The sequence below is a fragment of the Dama dama genome, chromosome 10 (genome assembly GCF_033118175.1).
Source record: "Dama dama isolate Ldn47 chromosome 10, ASM3311817v1, whole genome shotgun sequence".
Taxonomy (NCBI): Eukaryota; Metazoa; Chordata; class Mammalia; order Artiodactyla; family Cervidae; genus Dama; species Dama dama.
In genome coordinates, this window is record NC_083690.1 from 18,267,355 (window position 1) to 18,288,958 (window position 21,604).

Genomic DNA, 21,604 nt, shown 5'->3' on the forward strand with positions numbered 1-21,604 from the left:
TGAACTTCTCTGAGCCTCAGTCTCCTCATCTGTCAAATGCATATAATAAGAGCTGCTTTCGACTTAGTTGACGATTAAGTCAGGTGATATAAGAAATCTGCTCTGCAATCTCAAATAGGCCATACAACTGTAAAGCGCCTTATTTTCCAACTCTTTAAAGTTGCCCTGGGTGATTTGGCTATCTGCAAATAACTCAGTAACGTCAATGAGTTTATTTTCGGAGGTGGTGAAGACTTGTTCTTTATGTTGTTTAGGTGGTGCATTTGCTTACTGCCAGGACGCTACTGGCTACTGGACAGTTTACAAAGTCCTTTTACCCAGTGAACAGGATGCCACTGGGCAAGTTATACATAAACTCTCTCTAAACCTTAGTTTTCTAATCTGTTAATGGGGGAAATAGTAGCATCTACATTATAGAATTTTGGTGAGGATTAAGTGAGAAAATGCGTGCATTAAGTGCTTGGCGAGTAACTGACTCAGAAATGTTTACAGGTAGGGATATTATATGACTGTTGTTATCCTTTTAAGGGCTCTTTTTTTAAATTTGTAGTACAAAACACATAATCTAAAATTTACCATCTTAACCAGCCTTCCTATTTTGTTTGGCTTGTCTATCACTGGACTGTTTTTAACTTCATATTCTCTTTTATGTTGAGTGCTTTTTATAAACTTGAATACATTTTAATGAGTCTTTATTTTATCATCATCAATGGAAAATCATATCGTTTGACTTAAATTGCAAGTCATTTGAAAAATAAAATCAAACCCATCATAAAAAGTAAAATTCTAGCTAGATGCTGCTATCAAGGCTCTCAATCTAAAAACTGCCTCTTTTTTTTTTTTTTTTTAAGGAGGTTGGCAAGTGTTAGGACTTAAAGACATTAGTACCCAAGCTGAGATTTTCTTTTGGCCTCAGCAGCACTGGGGAGCGTTAAAGAGGGAGGGCCCTTCTCATTTGTAACAATGCAGTTTAATGCCTGTCCTGGCAGGATGTCAGGCCTTCTCGAATGCCAGATGAGGAGGCGGAGCTCATGCCCTGCTTTTGGGACACCTGGATGAGGGCTGCCTGAAGGCCATCTGGGGGTTTAACTAATGGCCATGTGGGTAACGTCCTCTGCAGAATCTCTCTCCTAGAACTGTGGATTCTGGATATGGTGGGGATTTGCCGGGTTGCCGTGTTGGAAGCAGTCCCCTTCTGTAAGAGTTTTCTAGGGCTTTGATAATAAAGTACCACAGGTAATTTAAATGGTGGCTATTTATTAAATAATAAACCACACAAATTAATTTTCTCACAATTCCGGAGGCTTGATATCCAAGATCAAGGTGTTGGCAGGGTTGACTTCGTCTGAGGCCTCCATCCTTGGCCTGAAGATGGCGCCTTCACCCTGTACCCTCACATGGTCTTCTTCCCTCTGTGTGTCTGTTAGGGCCCACATGAGGTTAGTGACCTCATTTTACCTTGATTCTCTCTCTCAAGGCCCTATCTCCAAACACGTTCTCAGGTATTGGGGTTACAACTTCAACATATGCATTTGGAGGGGACACACTGCAGCCCGTAACGCCCTCGCCCTTTCCCCCACACCCGTCATTAACCCATTCCCTGCACCTTCCCTGATCTGTGATGCTCATCCCCACTCTCTCATAGGATTGGAACCTTCTTCTGTCCTCTGCTGCCCTTTATCCAAATGATTACTCTTTTCATCATGTTTTACGTCAAAAATGTGAGTCAGTCTGAAGTTGGAACCAATTGGCTTTGCTGTCCCATATGACCCAGTGGTGGTTGGAATGGGGCGGGGGGCCTGGGAAGGGTATCAGGGAACTGGTGTCTAGCTGGGGTCCCCTTGTCCTGCTTCTCTGGCTGCACAAGGGAGGTGACTACATCTCTTTCTTCAGATCAGCCTGATGATGAATTTCCAGCCTCCAAGCAAAGCATGGCGGGCTTCGCAGATGATGACTTTCTTCATCTTTCTGCTCTTCTTCCCATCCTTCACTGGGGTCCTGTGCACCCTGGCCATCACCATCTGGAGGTAGGAGATGGCAGCCGTGGAGGCGGGGGTGTTTTAAAATGTACGTTTTATCATTCTCCAGGTATAGTAAGACCAACAGATCAGAAGACAACTATCACTGAAAAAATAAATGGTCAAGAAGCAACAGTTAGAACCAGACATGGAACAATGAACTGGTTCAAAATTGGGAAAGGAGTCCATCAAGGCTGTATATTGTCACCTTGCTTATTTAACTTATATGTAGAGTACATCACGTGAAATGCTGGACTGGATGAATCACAAGCTGGAATCTTAGCAGTCTTATGTAAAAGTGTGTAGTTCAGTAGAGTTAAGTATTTCACATAGTTTAGCAACAGGTTTCTGGAACTTCTTCCTCTTATGAAAATGAAAGTCTATACTTGCCAAACTCTGTAATTTTCCCTCTCCCCTCCTCTGTCCTCCCAGCACTTTCTACTTTGTTTCTATGATTTGGACTACTTTAGATACTTCATGCAGAGTACATCATGAGAAACGCTGGGCTGGATGAAGCACAAGCTGGAATCAAGACTGCCAGGAGAAACATCAATAACTTCAAATAGGCAGATGACATCACCCTTATGGCAGAAAGAGAAGAACTAAAGAGTCTCTTGATGAAAGTGAAAGAAGAGAGTGAAAAAGTTGGCTTAAAACTCAGCATTCAGAAAACTAAGATCATGGCATCTAGTCCCATCACTTCATGGCAAATAGATGGGGAAACAATGGAAACAGTGAGAGACTTTATTTTCTTGGGCTCCAAAATCACTGCAGATGGTGACCGCAGCCATGAAATTAGAAGACAGCTGCTCCTTAGAAGAAAAGCTATGACCAACCTAGAGAGCACATCAAAAAGCAGACAAAAGTCCATATAGTCAAAGCTATGATTTTTCCAGTAGTCATGTATGGATGTGGGAGTTGGACCATAAAGAAGGCTGAACACTGAAGAACTGATGATTTTGAACTGTGGTGCTGGAGAAGACTCTTGAGAGTCTCTTGGACAGCCTCTGTCTTTCTGCCACTAGGGTGGTGTCATCTGCATACCAAGTTCCCTTGGTAACCAACAGATGCTATGACCTAGGGCTTAATACATCCGAGTTTGGTCACCACCTGTCAGGTGCCCCGTCTTGACTGGCACAGCCCCCTCACTTCCTCCAGGTCATGCAGGTTCCCAGCTGGGGAGAAGCCAAGTCTCCACACAGAGAACAGAATGTCCTCTAATGAACTGAGGTCTGGTCAGGCCTCTTCTTACCCCTCCAACCTCACTTTCATTTTCTTGATGAGAGCTATAACCAACCTCAGTTCAGTCCAGTTCAGTTGCTCAGTCGTGTCCGACTCCTTGCGACCCGACAGACTGCAGCACGTGAGGCTTCGCTGTCCATCACCAACTTTCAGAGCTTGCTCAAACTCATATCCATCAGGTCAGTGATGCCATCCAACTGTTTCATCCTCTGTCGTCCCCTTCTCCTCTTGCCTTCAATCTTTCCCAGCATCGAGGTCTTTACCAATGTGTCAGTTCTTCCCGTCAGGTGGCCAAAGTATTGGAGTTTCAACTTCAGCGTCAGTCCTTCCAATGAATATTCAGGACTGATTTCCTTTAGGATGGACTGGTTTGATCTCCTTGCTGTCCAAGGGACTCTCAAGAGTCTTCTCCAACACCACAGTTCAAAAGCATCAATTTTTCAGTGTTCAGCTTTCTTTATAGTCCAACTCTCACATCCATACATGACTACTGGAAAATCCATAGCTTTGACTAGACGGACCTTTGTCAGCAAAGTAATGTCTCTGCTTTTTAATATGCTGTCTAGTTTTGTCATAGCTTTTCTTCCAAAGAGCAAGCATCTTTTAATTTCATGGCTGCAGTCACCGTCTGCAGTGATTTTGGAGCCCCCCCCCCCCCAAAATAAAGTCTCTCACTGTTTCCATTGTTTAGACAGCAAACAATGAGTCCCTTGGCCTGGAAGGAGATCAAAACAGTCCACCCTAAAGGAGATCAGTTTCGAATATTCATTGGAAGGACTGATGCTGGAGCTGAATCTCCAATACTTTGGCCACCTGATGTGAAGAACTAACTCATTGGTAAAGACCTTGATGCTGCGAAAGATTGAAGGCAGGAGGAGAAGGGGCTGACAGAGGATGAGATGGTTGGATGGCATCACTGACTGAATGGACATGAATTTGAGCAGACTCCAGGAGGTAATGAAGGACAGGGAAGCCTGGCGTGCTGCAGTCCATGGGGTTGCAAAGAGTTGGACATGACTGAACGACCAAACTGACTGACTGGACGGCAAAGAGTCAAACCAGTCAATCCTAAAGGAAATCAACTCTGAATATTCATTAGAAGGACTGATGCTTAAGCAGAAGCTCCAATATTTTGGCCACCTGATGTGAAGAGCCAACTCATTGGAAAAAACTCTGATGCTGGGAAAGATTGAAGGCAGGAGGAGAAGGGGACGACAGAGGATGAGATGGTTGGCTGGCATCACTGACTCAATGGACATGAGTTTGAGCAGGCTCCAGGAGGTAATGAAGGACAGGGAAGCCTGGCGTGCTGCAGCCCATGGGGTTGCAAAGAATCAGATGTGGCCAAGCCATTGAACAACAGCAACAGCAAATACAGATCCCAAAAGGAGGGGACCTGTCTCACCGTGGGGGCCACGTGGGGAGGAGACACCAGCGTCTGTCAGAGGCAGAGAGAGAGAGTAGTAAATGTGGGCAGAAGTCTTTACTGTGGTTTCAGTGGGAGGAGAGGGCAAGGCAGGGTCGACAGGCTTAGGAGGGGCAAATGTGAATTATCTCATCGGGCTCTGGGGTGTAGGGGCCATCTGGGGTTGTCTGGTCCTGGCGCTGGGGTGGTGGGGGCAGAGGAACAATGGCCCAGAGTGTGAGAGCTTGAGAGAGGAGGTGGGGTGGGATGTGGGCTCGGGACTCATTGGTTTGCATGTGAAAGACGTGCTTTGTAGGCTAGCCCTGGGAAAGGCAGTCTCGCTAGCATTAGTAAGGCCCCAGATGTTACAGATCAGAATAAAAAGACAAGCTTCATTCAGTGTTTAGCCCAAGTTCCCTTGGTAACCAACAGATGCTTTGACCAAGGGAGGAATACACCCGAGTTTGGTCACCACCTGTCAGGTGCCGCGTCTTGACTGGCACAGACCCCTCGCTTCCTCCGGGTCCCACAGGTTCCCAGCTGGGGAGAAGCCTGGTCTCCACGCAGAGAACAGAACTTCCTCTGATGAACTGAAAGGCCCCGTCTGGTCAGGCTCCCTCTTACCCCTGCAACCTCACTTCCCATGGCTGCATCCTTCCCCAGCCTCCCAGTCTGTTCAGGGTCATCTCTTTGAAGCGGTCTCCCTGCTCTCTTTGCTTGACCTTCTCTCCTCTCTCAGCTCACAAGTCCTGTTGGAGATCTGACCTTCATGACCATCCCCATCTTCTGTGCATTCCCTTCTCCTCCGTTTCTCTCTCAGGGCGGTTTCCTTTCTTCATTTCCTAGTTCACGCCAGATATGACTTCGGATCTTTGTTTAATTGTACACTCACTGATCGACCATCTTTCCCATTAGAACCTGGGAGGGCAGGTATCATGTCTGCCCTGTTTACTGTGGGTTCGCGAGGGCTTAGTATCTAGCACAGTGCCTGCTACTGATCTCGAGGAGACAGCAGTGACTGGTGACTTGAAGCAGGATCTTAGTTCCCTGCCCAGGAATCGAACCTGGGTAGCCTGGGTGAAAAGCAGGAATCCTAGCTGCTAGACCAGCAAGGGCTAGAGGCTAGAAGCAAAGTTCCCCGGCTTTTGTCTTGCTTGAAAGCAAGAATGTTTTAAGGAGGCAAAAACTGTAAAAATACAGTTTTTTTCTACCAAAAAACTGTACAAAGTTTATTATTAGAGATGCAGTACAGTAAGTGGGAGCGCACACAGAGAAACAATTTTTTTAAATTTAAGATAAAGGCAGGCAGAGATACATACATGGAGAGAAAGGGTGTGCGCTTCCTCCGGTAAAGAGGTTAAATCATTTATATAGGGCATTTTTTCTGGGTCTTTGTTTACCTTTGGCCAATTATCTTGTTTCTTTTTCCATACCTCACCTGCCCTGGGACTTTCCCCAACGTGCGTGCGCACCTTTTAGGCAAGATAGATTCCAGCACAGAGGCCTGTGGGAGGCTTGGCATCACCTATTATGGGGTGGTGCCCCCTCCTTTTTAACCCCAAGGAGCCTTCTGTACATGTGTGGTTGGGGAGGTCTCCTTGACCTCAAGAATGAGAAAATGTGGTCTCTTTATCTTTTATCTGGGCAAGACTCAGCTCATCTCTGCCTTTGCCACTGTGTGTGTGCTAAGTCAGTTCAGTCGTGTCCTACTCTTTTGGGATCCCGTGGACTGTAGCCTGCCAGGCTCCTCTGTCCATGGGGATTCTCCAGGTTGAGAGTACTGGAGTTGGGTTGACATTTTCTTTTCCAACCCTTACCATTATTGTTCTCTTAAAGTATCCACTGGAGACAAAGTCCAGCTATTTACCCTGTTGTTGTTGTTATTTCTATCTGGATGTGTAAACAGAAGGCTGAGTGTAAATGTCTCACCTGGAGCCCATCTGTGTCTTGCCTCAAGAAATATAAACAGGAGGCTAGTTGTAAATGTCTAGCATGGAGCCCATCTATCTTCTGCCTCAGTTACAAGTGCAGTGGGCCTTTGTCAAATGAATGAGAAAATGAATGCACAAGGGAGTTGACTTTTAGAAAAAGTTTTTTTTCATTTATTTTTATTAGTTGGAGGCTAATTACTTTACAATATTGTAGTGGTTTTTGCCATGCATGACATGAATCAGCCATGGATTTACATGTGTTCCCCATCCCGATCCCCCCTCCCGCCTCCCTCCCCATCCCATCCCTCTGGGTCTTCCCAGGGCACCAGCCCTGAGCACTTGACTTTTTAGAATACCTGTAGAACTGGAACTCGGCATCTTCAGGGCAGGCTCCTCTCTTATGTGATGTTCTCAGCTGTCTCACCGTGTTGCCTTTCTTTTCCTCTCTTCCTAACTAGTTCTTCTAGTTTCTGCTTGTTCACAACTGACTTCATGTGGCCATTATTACAGCTCTAGCTTCCCTAGATTACAGCCTCCCCTCTTCGTATTTCTTAGTTCAAGTTCCTAAGGAAGGGAGTCCTATCACCCCAGTTCATTTCTTTGTGCCAGGACATGGCTGAGGTCACAGCCTGGTCTTTGGATGGGTGACAGTTGGATCAAGTGATACTGCTGTCCAAAAGCTGGTCCTCAGAATAAGGTCATGAGGACAAAACACGCCGGCCGGGCCTGTGAGAGAGAGGGCTTGCTTTGGAAGGGGATGTAGATGGAGCAGGTAAGGATCACTGGTTCCAGGTTAAGAGCCCAGAAAGGACTGGGCTATTCTAGAAAAACTACACCTGAGTCTGGCACTAGAGATGTTCCCCTGTCCCTTGTTTTATCAGATTGAAACCTTCGGCTGATTGTGGTCCGTTTCGAGGTCTGTCCTCCTTCATTGAGTCCATCTACAGCTGGATCGACACCCTGAATAAAAGCTCCAGCTACGAGTGGGTTGTTTGGATCTACCAGAACCTCATCGGGAGCGTGCATTTCTTCTTCATCCTCACCCTCATTGTCTTGTAAGTGGGGTTCTTCTGAAAACTAGAGAGGGAAACACCGCATCAACTCAGCATGCGGGCAGCTAGGCTTGGGCGGGGTGGGTGTTTGGTGGGAAGGCGAAGGCTGCAGTGTAGCTCAGTGTTCTGTGCCATCCCAACTCTGCCCTTGAATTTTTCTAGAAGTTATTTAATATCTTGTCCCTTTTTGGGGTCTGTTTATGAAAAAAGGAACACCTGCTCTGCCCCCTCTTAAGAATTAACATGAAAACAAAAAGAAAAAAACTGGGTGTGAGAATGCTTAGGGAAATTACCGTGTGATTCTTTCTGAGGTTGTGACTGTCTTAAAGTGGGTTGGGTGTTATGGATATATGGGTTAGCATACTTTCATTTTCAAATTTTAAAATGATTTCTAACTTCTTGTGAAAAAGCGAAAGATCTGCCAAGACTGGACTCCTTTTCCTGCAGGAACAGTTGGTCTGCTGACGGCTGCTCCTCTTTAGAAGCCAAATTCTGATGGCTGAACTTGTCTGTCCTCACGTAGAGACACAACTCAACATCACAGACTAGTGGAGCCAGCCGATGCCAATTGTTGAGTGACCCCTGGATCTTACAGGTGGAAGTGAGAAGCCTTGCAGAGACAGGGATAGTTCCCATGCTGTAGAGTCTATTTATTGTAGAGGAGGCTGGAGCCTGGGTCTCCTAGCTCTTGGTCATGCTGTCCCTCCCAACACTGGTTTGCCTTTAGCCCCCTTACTTAAAATAGGAAGTTCTTCTGTCTTGCTCTTCCAAACTTTTAATTCCCTGGGGAGCTTGTGAGAAATGCAAACTCTCAGACCTTACCCTGACCTATAGCATCTGCATTTTAACAAAATCCCAGGAAGTCTGTACCACAGGGAAGTTTGAATAGCACTGTCCATATTCCCAAACTCTGGTTACACATTAGAATCATATACGTGAAAAAATACTGCTCAGGAGTTCCCTGGTGGCCTGGGGTATGGATTCTGGGCTTTCACTGCTGTGCCCAGGTTCAGTCCCAGGTGTGAGAACTGAAATCCCACAAGTCAAGCGATGCGGCCAATAAATAAATAGATAAAATAAGTTTAAAATACTATTAAGGACTTCCCTGGTGGTCCAGTGGTTGGGAATCTGCCTGCCAATTCAGGAGACACAGGTTTGATCCCTGGTCTGGGAAGATTCCAAATGCCTTGGGGCAACAAAGCCTGTGTGCCACAACTACTGAAATCCGTACTCTGCAACAAGAGAAGCCATTGCAATGAAAAGCTTGTGCACCGCAACTAGAGAGAAAGCCTTTGTGCAGCAACCAAGACCTAATGTAGTCAAAAATAAATAAACTTGTTGTTTGTTGTTGTTTAGTCCCTAAGTTGTGTCTGACTCTTTTGTGACCCCCAGGGACGGTAGCCTATCAGGCTTCTCTGTCCATGGGATTTCCCAGGCAAGAATACTGGAGTGGGTTGCAATTTCCTTCTCTAGGGGATTGTCTGGATCCAGGGATTGAACTCAGATCTCCTGCTTGCTTAGAAGATTCTTTACCAATGAGCCACCAGGGAAGCCCCCAAATAAATACATAATAATAAAAATACTGTTAAATGTTTTCACCACAGAAAAAGAAATAATAATCATGTGACATGAGGGAGTGTTAGCTAACACTATGGTGGTAATCATACTGCAATATATAGATGTGTCAAATCAACACCTTAATGTTATATGTCAATTCCATCTCAATTAAAAAAATTAAAGGAAAACTAGATTGGGTAAAGTTTGTATAACTATATGAATTAACTAAAACTCATTGAATTATACTCAAAATGAGTACATTTTGTAGTATGTCAACCATGCCTCAATAAAGCAATAAAAAGAAGGAAAGATACTGATGCCTGCCCTTGTGCTCAAAAAAGCTCAATTAATTGATCTGAGGAGGGGCCACGGCAGGAGTCTCTTCTCCACCTCTTAGGTGATTTATGTGTAGAATCCTGAGAACTATTGCTATAATGAAGTTAACCTCTAAGTCACTCAGATACAACTTTGCAGGAACACTGGCTGGGCCAACATCCATCTGTAAGCAAATAAATGAGTTCCTAAATGAGTGGCTACCCAGTTGAAATTAGGAGCCTGCAAACCTTGGAGAGGGTGTCTGCCATTCATTCTTTCCTGCAAAGCATTGGAGAGAGCATCTGCCATTCTTTCTTTTCTTCTCTTCCAGAATCATTACTTACCTTTACTGGCAGATCACAGAGGGAAGGAAGATTATGATAAGACTGCTCCATGAACAGATCATTAACGTAAGTCCCATTGGACCCCTTTGTTACCCTGCCCACCTTTAACATTCTATAATGAAATTTTTCAAACATCATCCAATATAGAAAATAGTAGAATGAACCTTCCCACCACCCCGCCCTGACCACCATCAACATTTGTGTACTCTTATGTCCTCTATACTGTCCCTTTGCTATAAATCTCTGGATTATTTTCAAGCAAATCCTAGCCTTTATATCATTGTATCTGTAGACTCTTCCATACACCTAAGAGATACACACTAAAAAAAATAACCACAGTACCAATCATCACACCTAAAAAAATTAATAATACCTTACTATCATCTTATAGTCAGTCAAAGGCCAAATTTCCCCAGTTGTCCAGTTAGTGTCTTTTTACAGCAAGATTACTCAAGTAAAAAGTCTGGAAAAGTGTCACATGTTGCATTTGGTTGATGTGTCTTTAATGTTTCTTTCAATCTCTAACTGTTCACACCTCCCTCTTCTCTTGCCACTTATTGTTGAAGAAACCGGGTCATTTGTCATGCAGCAATTCCCTCATTCTGGATATATCTGAGTTTCAACCCTGCAGTGGTGTTTAATAGTTTTTTGTTTTTTTTTTTCCTGTAAATGAATGGTGAAATTTAAAGACCTGATTAAGTCCAGATTAAATTTTTTAGTCAGAATAATTCATAGGTGATGCTTTAAGTCAATATTTTTAATGGTATTACCTCATAACATAAAATGTCTGATTGTTTCCTTTTTTGTATGTTAAGAATGATCAGTGGGTCCATGCTTGGTCAGCTAACCTATCCATAAAGCTTCCCAGTAGTCTTTCACCTAATAGATTTAGCAGCCTTTGATGAGTATAGTCCATAGGGTTGCAAAGAGTCAGACACGACTGAAGTGACTCAGCATGCATGCACGCCTTTTTATTCATTGTCCATTTATTTCATTAAGGATTGCAAAATAGTGGTACTCTAATTCTAGAATTTCTTCTGCATTTATTAGCTGGAATTCTTCTATAAAAGAAGAAATTTTACTCATCAACTGTTAGAGCACCTTCAAATACCTTCAGGAGAGGAAAGATGAGGTTAAATACATGACTCCCTTTATTTACCTGTTTTCAAAATGATGATTTGGTCCTTCAGTGTACTCGTTTGCTAGGGCTGCAAAGCAAAGTACCACAAATGTGGCAGCTTAAAACAGCAGAGATGTATTGCCTCACATTTCTGGAGGCCGGAAGTCCAAAACCAAGTTGTCAGCAGGGTTGTTTCCTTCCAAAGCTCAGAGCAAGAGTCTCCTCCCTACCTCATTTTTTCTGGTGGCTGCTGACTAACCTTTGTGTTTCTTGGCATAACTTCATAACTCCCATCTCTGCCTTCATCTTCACAGGCTCTTTTTCTCTCTTTGTCTGTTTCTCCTTGTTGCCTAAGGACTTCTCATTGAATTTAAGGTTCATCCTCATACACGATGATCTCATAAAAAAAAACAAAAAACCTTTAATTTAATTACATCTGCAAAGACTCTATTTCCAATAAAGTTATATTCACAGGTGGTGGGGTTTGAATAAGAATAACTTAAACATATCTGTTAAAAACGGAGACACTGTGCTTGCTCCGGCAGCACATATACTAAAAACAGAGACACTATTCAACTCACTAAACCTAGAACCTCCAAATGTGGCCAATGAGAAGTTATCATTATGAATTCGTAGATTTAAGTATATGTTGGCATCTTTCAATTGTAATCATTTGTTTATGCTTAAAATAGTCTCATCCTTTGCTAGAGGAAATCCTTTTGAACTAGCTCCTCAGTTCTTTTGACATGATCCCAGGAGTCTTTGGTTGCTTCCTTGTTCTCTGGAAAGATAAGATGGTCTGGTCTCATCTTGTTTGTTTCCTGTCCCAGAATAGGAATTAGGCATTTCTTCAAGGAGTCCTGATCAAATGGTATTTAGAGATCAAAGTCTGGACACAGAGAGATGGTCATTGCTACTGGGCTAGTTCCCTTTTCTTCTAAATATCAACATAACTGTGACATGAGCACTTATGTCTGAAAATATGAGGAAGCAGCAGGACACTATAGGAGTCTATCTGCTTGAATCTTTGGGGCTTCAGATCACTTGAGTTGGCACATTTTGTATTGTAAAGAAAGAACATTGGTTAGCTGTTGATGTTGGCCAGTCGCTAAGTTGTGTCCTACTCCTTGCAACCCCATGAACTGCAGCATACTAGGCTTCCCTGTCTTTCACTATCTCCTGAAGTTTGCTCAGATTCTTGTCTATTGACTCACTGATGCTATCTAACCATCTCATCCTCTGCTGCTCTCTTCTCCTATTGTCTTCAACCTTTCCCAGCATCAGGGTCTTTTCCAATGAGTTGGCTCTTCATATCAGGTGGCCAAAGTATTGGAGTTTAAACTTCAGCATCAGTCCTTCCAATGAATATTCAGGGTTGATTTTCCTTTAGGACTGGCTGGTTGGCCAGAAGACCTGTGGTCCAAGGAACTCTCAAGAGTCTTCTCCGGCAGTGCAATTTGAAAGCATCAATTCTTAGGGGCTCAGCCTTCTTCATGGTCCAACTCTCACATCCATACATGACTACTGGAAAAATCATAGCTTTGACTATATGGACCTTTGTTGGCAAAATGATGTCTCTGCTTTTTAATATGCTGTCTAAGTTTGTCATGGGGCTTCCCAGGTGGTTCTAGTAGTAAAGCACCTGCCTGCCAATGCAGGAGAGACAAAGAGATCAAGGTTCGATCCCTGGGTCAGGAAGATCCCCTGGAGGAGGGCATGGCAACCCACTCCAGTGATCTTGCCTGAAGAATCCCATGGACAGAGGAGCCTGGTGGGCTATGGTCCATAGGATCACATAGAGTCAGTCACAACTGAACCCGCACACACGCTAGATTTGTCATAGTTTTCCTTCCAAGGAGCAAGCGTCTTTTAATTTAATGGCTGCAGCCAACATCCACACTCATTTTGGAGCCCAAGAAAATGTAATCTGTCACTGTTTCCACTTTTTCACCTTCTATTTGCCATGAAGTGATGGGACCGGATGCCATGATTCTTAGTATTTTTGATGAGTTTGTTAGCTAAGCCCTTTTCCCACCTGTCCCCAGAAGCATTACCCATAGTTTTCTGATGCAACATTGAATGTTTGGGGCAAGTCTTATGAAGATTTCAGCGTGGGAGGTATTTGATGTTAAAGCTTTCTGTTGTAAGAGTAGTGTCAGGTAAACTCAGGACTTACTGGGATGACATCATTTCAGGAAGGCACCATAAACATCATGCAGACCTGCCTGCTTGGGAGTCTTGCCTGGAATATGGGCCACAAAGACCGGGATGCTGTCTCTAAAAGAACTCAAAGAGAGTGGGAATAGGCTCAGGAACAGTCCTTCTCAAAGTATGATATTCTATGTCAAAAACCCCTGGTCCTTTGTTAAAAATGCAAATTCTTATTACCCTTCCCTCCTCCAAGCAATAGTGGCAACAGATAACATTTTGTTGAGCACTTATTGATGCCTGGCATTGTGCTAAGTGATGAGCAAAGATTCTTATTTAATTTTTACTACTCACTCTATAGCACATTCATTTCTTTAACCTCTATTTTAAAATTAAGGAAATGGATGCTTATAGAGTGAAACAACCTGCCCAAAGTCACAGGGCTAGTAATAATGGGATTTGAATCAGGCAGCTCCAAAGTTTATGCTCTCAGCTACAGTGCAGCTTTGCCTCCTAAGTCAAAATTCTGTTGGGCAAAGCCTACGAGTTTGTAGCCTTGCAATCTCTCTGGGTAATTCTAATTCATACTAGAGTATGAAAACAGTTGCTACAGACCAGAGATTTTCAAACAAGTTGGCCACATCCAAGACAGCTGGGGAACTTGTTAAAAGTACCAATTACCATGGACCGCTCTTTCTTACGGAAGAATTTCAATTACTAAATGTAGAAGGAATGAGGGAAATAGAAGGTCATTATGAACCAAATACCACAGTAATAATTGTTGCAAGCAAGATCCACTGGTGGATGCTAAAATTAGTGGGTGGAAGTTTAGGAAGAAACAAGGGCATGGAAAGTGGGATTGACCTAGACTGGACAGACCATGAGTGGTGCTTGCTAGCCCACCTCAGCACTCTCTTATCTGTAATAGACTCACAGGAAAGTGATTTCCCCTCCTGGGGAAGGCATACCCCATGCGTTTGTTCTCTTTCCCAATTCAGGAATTATTTGTCAGGGTCTACTTCGTTAACACAGATAACTTTTTAAAAAATTTATATATTTATTTATTTCTGGCTGTGCCAGGTCTTCATTGATGTGTGGGATTTTCTTTAGTTGCAGCGAGCAGGGGCTATCCTCTTGCTTCTCATTGTGGTGGGTTCTCTTTTTGTGACTCCCAGTGAAAGGCTGTTGCTGAACCATGAAAGACTCTGGGATTCTTGGCCTCCGGAGGAGAATTCAATCCAGGGCCAGAGACAAGGCTTGATCACTCAGAGCTTTTGTGTGATAGAGTTTTATTAAAGTATAAAAGGGATAGAGAAAGCTTCTGACGTAGACATCAGAAGGAGGCAGAAAGAGTGCCCCCTCGCTAGTGTTAGCGATGGAGTTGTGTACTTTTTAATTACTTATTACAGTGAATCAAAAGAATGTCTGGAGGTTGTAAAGACCTTACTAGACCCACTCCCATAACTGATATTTTAAGAAAACAGGATTAGCCAGAAGGTTTTTTGCAGAGACTGTCCTCAAGCAGGATACATTATTGTTATATAATCCTAAGGAAATGTAGAGGAAAAAAAACATTTGTCCTTTATTCCTCCTTGAGAATTCCAGACCCCTCTCTCCTTGGGGACCGCTGGACTTCTTATCAACCTGCCTAGGAATTGACTCTCTCACCAGGCTCTGGAGCACAGGCCCAATAGTCATGGTGCATGGGCTTAGTTGCTCCGTGGCATGTGGGATATTCCCGGATCAAGGATCGAACCTGCATCTCCTGCATTGGCAGGTGGGTTCTTTATCACTGAGCCACCAGGGACGCCCTAACACAGATAGCTTTGACAAATGAAATATATTTGGTGTTCTTCAATGCAGAGCTATAAGCTTTGACATTCTCAGTGGAAGGACAGGGCAGACCCAGGCAATGCTGGGCACCCAGAGAGTGCTCCAGGGCAAAGGGCGTGCCACGAGGAGGGATGCTATAAACCATTTGTCCTGGGCCCTCTGACAATGGTGTGTAGGTTGCTTCTCGCAGCAGACTAGAGAAAGCTACTACTCAGCCTGCTAGGATAAAAGCTTTAGAGGAGAATATTACAGTTTAGGAAGGCTGTGGGGGTTAATTTGATTTTGCTGTGAGATATTTCTTCTTTCTTATCAATAGTAAACGAGGCAGCAGTCTCCAGCCTCCACAGGGTCCAGGACCCTGGGCTGTGCTGTTCCCCACGGACTGTAGCCCGCCAGGCTCCTCTGTCCACGTGGCTTCTCCAGTCAAGAATACTGGAGTGGGTTGCCGTGTCCTCCTCCAGGGGATCTTCCCAACCCAGGGATCGAACCCAGGTCTCCCGCATTGCAGGTGGATTCTTTACCAGCTGAGCCTCCAGGGAAGCCCAAGAACACTAGAGTGGGCAGCCTATCCCTGCTCCAGGGAATCTTCCGAACTCAGGAATCCAACTGGGGTCTCCTGCATTGCAGGCAGATTCTTTACCAACTGACTTCCCAGGGAAGTCCATCTAGGACCCTACCTGCCTAAAAATCAACCTTTCCACAATTTGCTTCTCAACCCCACCCCATCATTCATTCTCCGTATTTTTGTTTTTGTTTTCCTTCTTGGCAGGAGGGCAAAGACAAAATGTTCCTGATAGATAAGTTGATCAAACTGCAAGGTATGGAGAAGAGAGCAAACCCCACCTTATTTACGCTGGAAAGAAGAGATTTGGAGGTGAGGCTGCAGGCTGCCTTGGGATCCCTGTGACACAGATGTGCCCTCCTGTGAAAAGTGCAGCAGGAGCTAGAATCACATCTGGGCCCTTCACTTTCTGTGTTTTAACATTTCTTTCTTTTTATTTTAAAATATAGTATGCATTCACCATATTCTATGCCTGGCCATGTTCTAGGTAATGTAATATCATGGTAATATCATGGTAACACAGTAAGGCCCTTCCCTCCTGGAGCTTGCATACATCTTTCCATTACCCAGACATGCAGAAGTGTGTCCCACTGGGATGAAAAATGCCTTGAAATTTCACCCCACTAGGTTCATGCTTCAGTGTATATTCTTCCAGGTCTTTCCCCCAGGCATCTTAACATATCCATACATCTACTAACATTCTTGTTTATTTATTTATTACCAAAATGGGCTATATTTTACACATAACTTCCCCTCTCCCTGCCTAATACTGTATCTCAAATATTCTTTCAGTTTGTACATACTGGGACATTTGGGTTGTTCCCAGTTTTTTTTTTTAATACTAAAGACAATGTGTAATGAAACATTTTTGTTATAGTTCAAAAACTATATGTGAGTGTTTTATCTGCCTCAGGCATATGCATAATGTTAACAGATATTGCCATATCATGCTCTTAAAAAGGTTTCACAAATTTTATTCTTACCAAAAGGGTTTGAGAGATCCCTAGAACCCTGTTCTAGTACCAAAGCCTGCACTGACTTCACTGGTATCCTAGAAAATGTGGATAAACAGTAAACCCATGTTAATTCAAATGCTACTACTTTTAGAAGTTATGATCTTGTCCAAAGAGACTGCTATGTTGTTTATTATCTGTGCAAATTAATACCATCAGCACAATAAGGGTAAGGGACTTAGAGGCCCAGCTCAAAATCCTATCAAGGCAGGGACCATGACTGTAACTTTGCAGCTGCAGGCCCTAATATATTACCTGGTGGGTTGTAAATGTTCAGTAAATATCTGTGAAATGAAAGACTAAATGAATGGAATCACTGTCCATAAAAAATAAAACAGAACATGTTTGATATTTATGTGACTGAATCTTGACCTTAATCTGTCATCTCTTAATTTTAAAATGGTGGGGCTTGCAAGTCTTTTTTTTTTTTTTTTGCAAGTCTTATCACCTATGCAACAGGATCTGAGGTCTACACAATTTTCTAGTGATGAGATTTATTGTTTCCTTCTTTTTTAGCCATGGGGCCCTCTGCATGTCAGGCAACATGATGCTGCTCAAGGTGAGTACCCGACTGGCATTGAAGAAGGTCTGATTCATCCAGATGATAGATCTCAAGACAGAGGGTCAAAACTGCTCCTAGATCCAGTTATTCAGTTCTAAGAACTGGCCCAAACTGGCTTCAGCAAAAACTCGAGAATACTTCTTGCCTTAGGCATAGCCAGAAGCACAGACTTACAGGATGTCACAAGACCTGGTTTCTTTCTGTTCAGTTCTTCTCCATGTTATCTCCTTTCTCAAATGATCTCTTGATAATTACAAGACAACTTTAATTGCTTCTTGTATCTTCTCAGATTCAAGTCTAGTGGTCAGGAGACCCAGAATTCTCTTTATGTTTCATTTGATCTGATTGGGTGATGTACTCATCCATGAATCAGTTGCTGTGACCAAGAGACTGTGATGACTTAATTGGCCAGATCTGAGTCACAGGCCTCATCTTTAGATAGAGGTGGTACAACATAGAGGCCACAGGGACTGAGAGAATGGAGAAAGGTAGTTTTCCAAAGAAAACCTGTGACTGATGCCAGAAGGGGAATGAATATTGGGGAGAAAACAAACAAACAAATAAACCCACTCATCTTTTTGGAATAGCATTTCTGATACCTCCAATGGTGGGAATTCAAGGGGGAAAGTTGAAACTTAGGAGGAGGAAGCAGGGAGAGCCTGAGAAGCTGTGGGATCTTGAAAGCCACTTTGGTCTTTCCCGTGGAGATATGGGCCAGTGTGCATCTGTGCTAACATCTCTTCTCTTGTTTCAAACCCAGACCTGCGATTCAGGCGATCATTTCAAGAAGATAATCCAAAGGCCTGATAAATTATCGTGGTACCCAGACGCCAACCAAAGAAGGAAAGAAGATAAAGATGGAGCATCTTCCTCCATGCCACCTGGGCCTTTAGGAGCTTCCCAGATAGGAAATTCAAACCTTTAGCCAGAAGTGGAAATTGACTACAATGTAAATACTGAAGTAAAATTGGGCATTCCCTGTTGGGTTTTTTATACCTGAATCGCTGCCAGACAGAATATTTGAGATTTTCCAATAAAGATGGTTGTAGTATTTGAACTAGTTCACAAAAACCTGGGAAGAGTTATAGTTTATCTTTAAGAGCTATGTAATGAATTATTATTGGTCCTTAGAAATCTCTCCTCCCAGTACTCCCAGACCTGGTTTGGAGACTGGTGCTAAGACAAGTGGTCCAGCCTGAATAAAAATGTGATCCTCAATCAAGGATGTGAAGCCTCTGAATTGTGGAACCTGCATTTTTTCATGACTTAGAACTAAAATTAACCCCATGTTACCCCAAAGTGAAAGACAACCAGAGGTCTCATCTATGAACTTTGTTGTGTATTGAGTACATGAGTCTTTCAGATTGGACTGGGGTGGGGATGTGTGGACTGGGACTCTGCCCCTGTGAGGTTTTGTTTTTTTTTTTCCCCTGTGAGGTTTTATACACGATCATCAGAGTCTTAGATTGAACCAAATGAAATCAGTGGTGATGTATGGAATATATATGTGTATGTATATGTGTTATACATATGAATGCATATTCATTGGAAGGACTGATTCTGAAGCTGAAACTCCAAAGCTTTGGTAACCTGATGCAAAGAACTGACTCATTGGAAAAAACCCTGATGCTGGGAAAGATTGAAGGCAGGAGGAGATGGGGATGACAGAGGATGACACGGTTGGATGGCATCACTGACCTGATGGACATGAGTTTGAGCAAGCTCTGGGAGTTGGTGATGGACAGGGAAGGGTGTGCTGCAGTCCCTGGGGTGGCAAAGAGTTGGACACGACTGAACGACTGAACTGAACTGAATGAATGCATAAACATATGAAGTATTCTTTTGCATATTTGCCAAATGATTCACAAGCCATGTGACTTTACCTAAAACTGAAGGGTCCAGGAGAAAAGATCAATTACCAAATTACTCCAGAGGAGTGATCTCCTCCTGAGTGATCACTGTCATGAAATCCAGTTGGAAGTGAATTTAGAAAACATTTAAGATGAATTTGAAACAAAACATCCAGTGAGTGCTCAATCATTGGTTCACGTCATTGACTTATTTGTTCATGAAGTCATTCATCAGCTTAATTAAGCTCTTTTGGTATCATCTTTGCTAGTGGTTGCTGAAAGTGTTCATTCATTCATTACATTACACAAGGATGTGCCAAGGGGTGGTGAACAAGATGCTGCACAAGAAACAGTCTCCCCCCTCACGTGCTTATTGTTTGGCAGATCACTTTAGGCAGGAAGTTAATTAAACAATAATTATAGCAGGTGTCATGAAGGAGAAGCCCAGGGAATTATGGGAGACAACCTGTCCGTGGGGTCAGTGAAGGCAGTCTGTGGAATTGATATTTGAAGGGATTTTCCCTCTATGTGTTATCCTAATTTTGTGCCTCTTTGGCTTCTACAATGAAATGTGAACTCCCTCGGAAGCATCATTTTTGCTCACTTCCCATATGCTCAGGGCTTGTATCAGAACTGCTGCTCCACCCACCTCTTGTCTCCACTTCAGTGTGGCCCCACTTCTCCTGGAGGTACAAGCCCAGGAGTGATGTGTGCAGGTCTCACACATGGAGTTGAGTGTGCAACATCCTCACACCCATGGTCTCGAGATACATATGGGGGATACATTAGTTTGCTAGGGCTGCCATAACCTGTACCACAGACTGGAGGCTTCAACAACACACATTCATTTTTTCCACAATTCCAGAGGCTGGAAGCCTAAGATCAAGGTGTCCACAGTTTGGGTTTTCCTCTGAGGCCTCTCTCCTTGGCCTGTAGATGGCCGCCTTCTTGCTCTGTCCTCACATGGTCTTACCTCTGGGCACACACATATCCTGGTGTCCCTTTGGGTCCCAATTTCCTTTTCTTATAAGGACACCAGTCAGATGGGATGAGGACCCACCCTGATGGCTTCATTTTAACTAACTCACACGTTTAAAGGACTTCTCTCCAAATGCGGTTCATTCTGAGGCTGGAGGTTAGGTCTTCACATGTGAATTTTGTATCAACGCAGTTCAGCCCTCATGGGGCAACTCGCCCCTAGGCCAAGCAGGAATTCTCATCAGGCAGCTGGGCTGTCAATGCTGGCTGCGCTCAGGGTCACCCGGGGAGCTGGCTGTTCCGACAGCCGGGCCCAGGCCCTGTGCTAGACCAGCTCAGCCAGGCAACAGTGTGTGCTCTGCTAAGTCGCTCAGTCACATCTGACTCTGTGTGACCCTATGGGCTATAGCCTGCCAGGCTCCTCTGCCATAGGATTCTCCAGGCAAGAGTACTGGAGAGGGTTGTCATGCCCTCCTCCAGGGGATCATCCCCATTTTCCCCTTAAAGCTCTCCATATGGTGTCAGTGGGAAGCCAGGGCTGAGAACAACTGAGCTAGGATCTCGAATAGTTCATTCTGAACTTGATTGACCATAGAAGTCACCTGAGGCACACCTATTAAACATTTAAATAGTGAACTCAGAATATTGCATCAAATATTTCTGGGAACATTGCCCATCTTCCTCTTTCAAAACTTGTCTTAATTAGCTCAAAATGATCAAAGTAACATATGCTTTCCAAGAGTTACCTGAAAGCTGGATAATCCCTGAGGTTTTAAGTATTCAAAAAAGATCGTCTGTCTTGAATTTCTGCAGGTTCTGATCCTTCAAATGTCCACAGTGCATCACCCAATTCATTTTTTACAAGGCAATGAGATGACTTTGTGTGAAGTTCAGTTATACAGATTAAAAAAATCATGACTGACATGTTTTTATCATCTTTGAATTGAGGACAGGTGGTAAGAATTAAACTCATAAATAGGAATTGTCTCAATAGGTAGCACTTAATGGTACCTCCTTGAATTCCCAGTGTGAACTTTTTCATAGCATTTATGTATCTGATCGGGTCTTCCCTGGTGTCTCAGATGGTAAAGAATCTGTCTGCAATGCAGGAGATCCTGGTTTGATCCCTGGGTCAGGAAGATCCCCTGGAGTAGGAAATGGGAACTCACTCCAGTACTCTTGCCTGGAAAATCCCGTGGACAGAGGAGCCTGGTGAGCTACAGTCCATGGGGTCGCAAAGAGACACGATTGAGCAACTAACACACATACACGTCTGATCAGTGGTGAGATGGACCACTGGGAGGAGCTCCGGTGTGGAGCAGAGGGGGCCCTCTATTTCCCTCATGACTGCGCCTGCCTGATGCAGGTAACACCTTACACCTGTGTGGTGTTCGATCCATCCAGTGCTTTCCCCATTTCAATCACCCGGGGACCTTGTTATACAGCAGGTTCTAGGGAAGCCCCTGGTGGTCCCTAGGGACTCAGTCAGGCCTTGGCACTCTCACTGCAGGGCCCTAGGTGCTATCCTTGTTTGGAAAACTAAGATCCCACATGCCTTGCAGTGTCGCAAAAAAAAAAAAAGAAAATCAGATTCTAATCTGTGAGTTCAGGGATGAGGCCCAAGAGCCTGCATTTCTATCTAGTACTGTGGGTCTGAGGACTACGCCCTGAGCA

General features: G+C 43.9%; 1 protein-coding gene and 1 long non-coding RNA gene across 3 annotated transcripts in view; both read left to right on the forward strand.

Moving 5' to 3' along the window:
- The window catches only part of TMC5 (transmembrane channel like 5), a 73,400-nt gene extending 55,062 nt beyond the window's left edge, over nucleotides 1-18,338 (forward strand). For both annotated transcript variants that reach the window (XM_061152933.1, XM_061152934.1), the window contains 7 exons: nucleotides 1,646-1,721; nucleotides 1,894-2,027; nucleotides 7,478-7,651; nucleotides 9,852-9,930; nucleotides 15,735-15,839; nucleotides 17,057-17,099; nucleotides 17,863-18,338. In XM_061152933.1, the coding sequence (XP_061008916.1) occupies nucleotides 1,646-1,721; nucleotides 1,894-2,027; nucleotides 7,478-7,651; nucleotides 9,852-9,930; nucleotides 15,735-15,839; nucleotides 17,057-17,099; nucleotides 17,863-17,909 (658 nt within the window). In that variant the 3' untranslated portion in view covers nucleotides 17,910-18,338. The remainder of the gene's footprint in view (nucleotides 1-1,645; nucleotides 1,722-1,893; nucleotides 2,028-7,477; nucleotides 7,652-9,851; nucleotides 9,931-15,734; nucleotides 15,840-17,056; nucleotides 17,100-17,862) is intronic.
- On the forward strand, nucleotides 2,034-7,471 carry LOC133063495 (uncharacterized). Its single transcript, XR_009694422.1, has 3 exons — nucleotides 2,034-3,439; nucleotides 3,952-4,214; nucleotides 4,360-7,471. It is a non-coding gene; the product is annotated as an uncharacterized LOC133063495 (long non-coding RNA).
- Nucleotides 18,339-21,604: the final 3,266 nt, after the last annotated feature.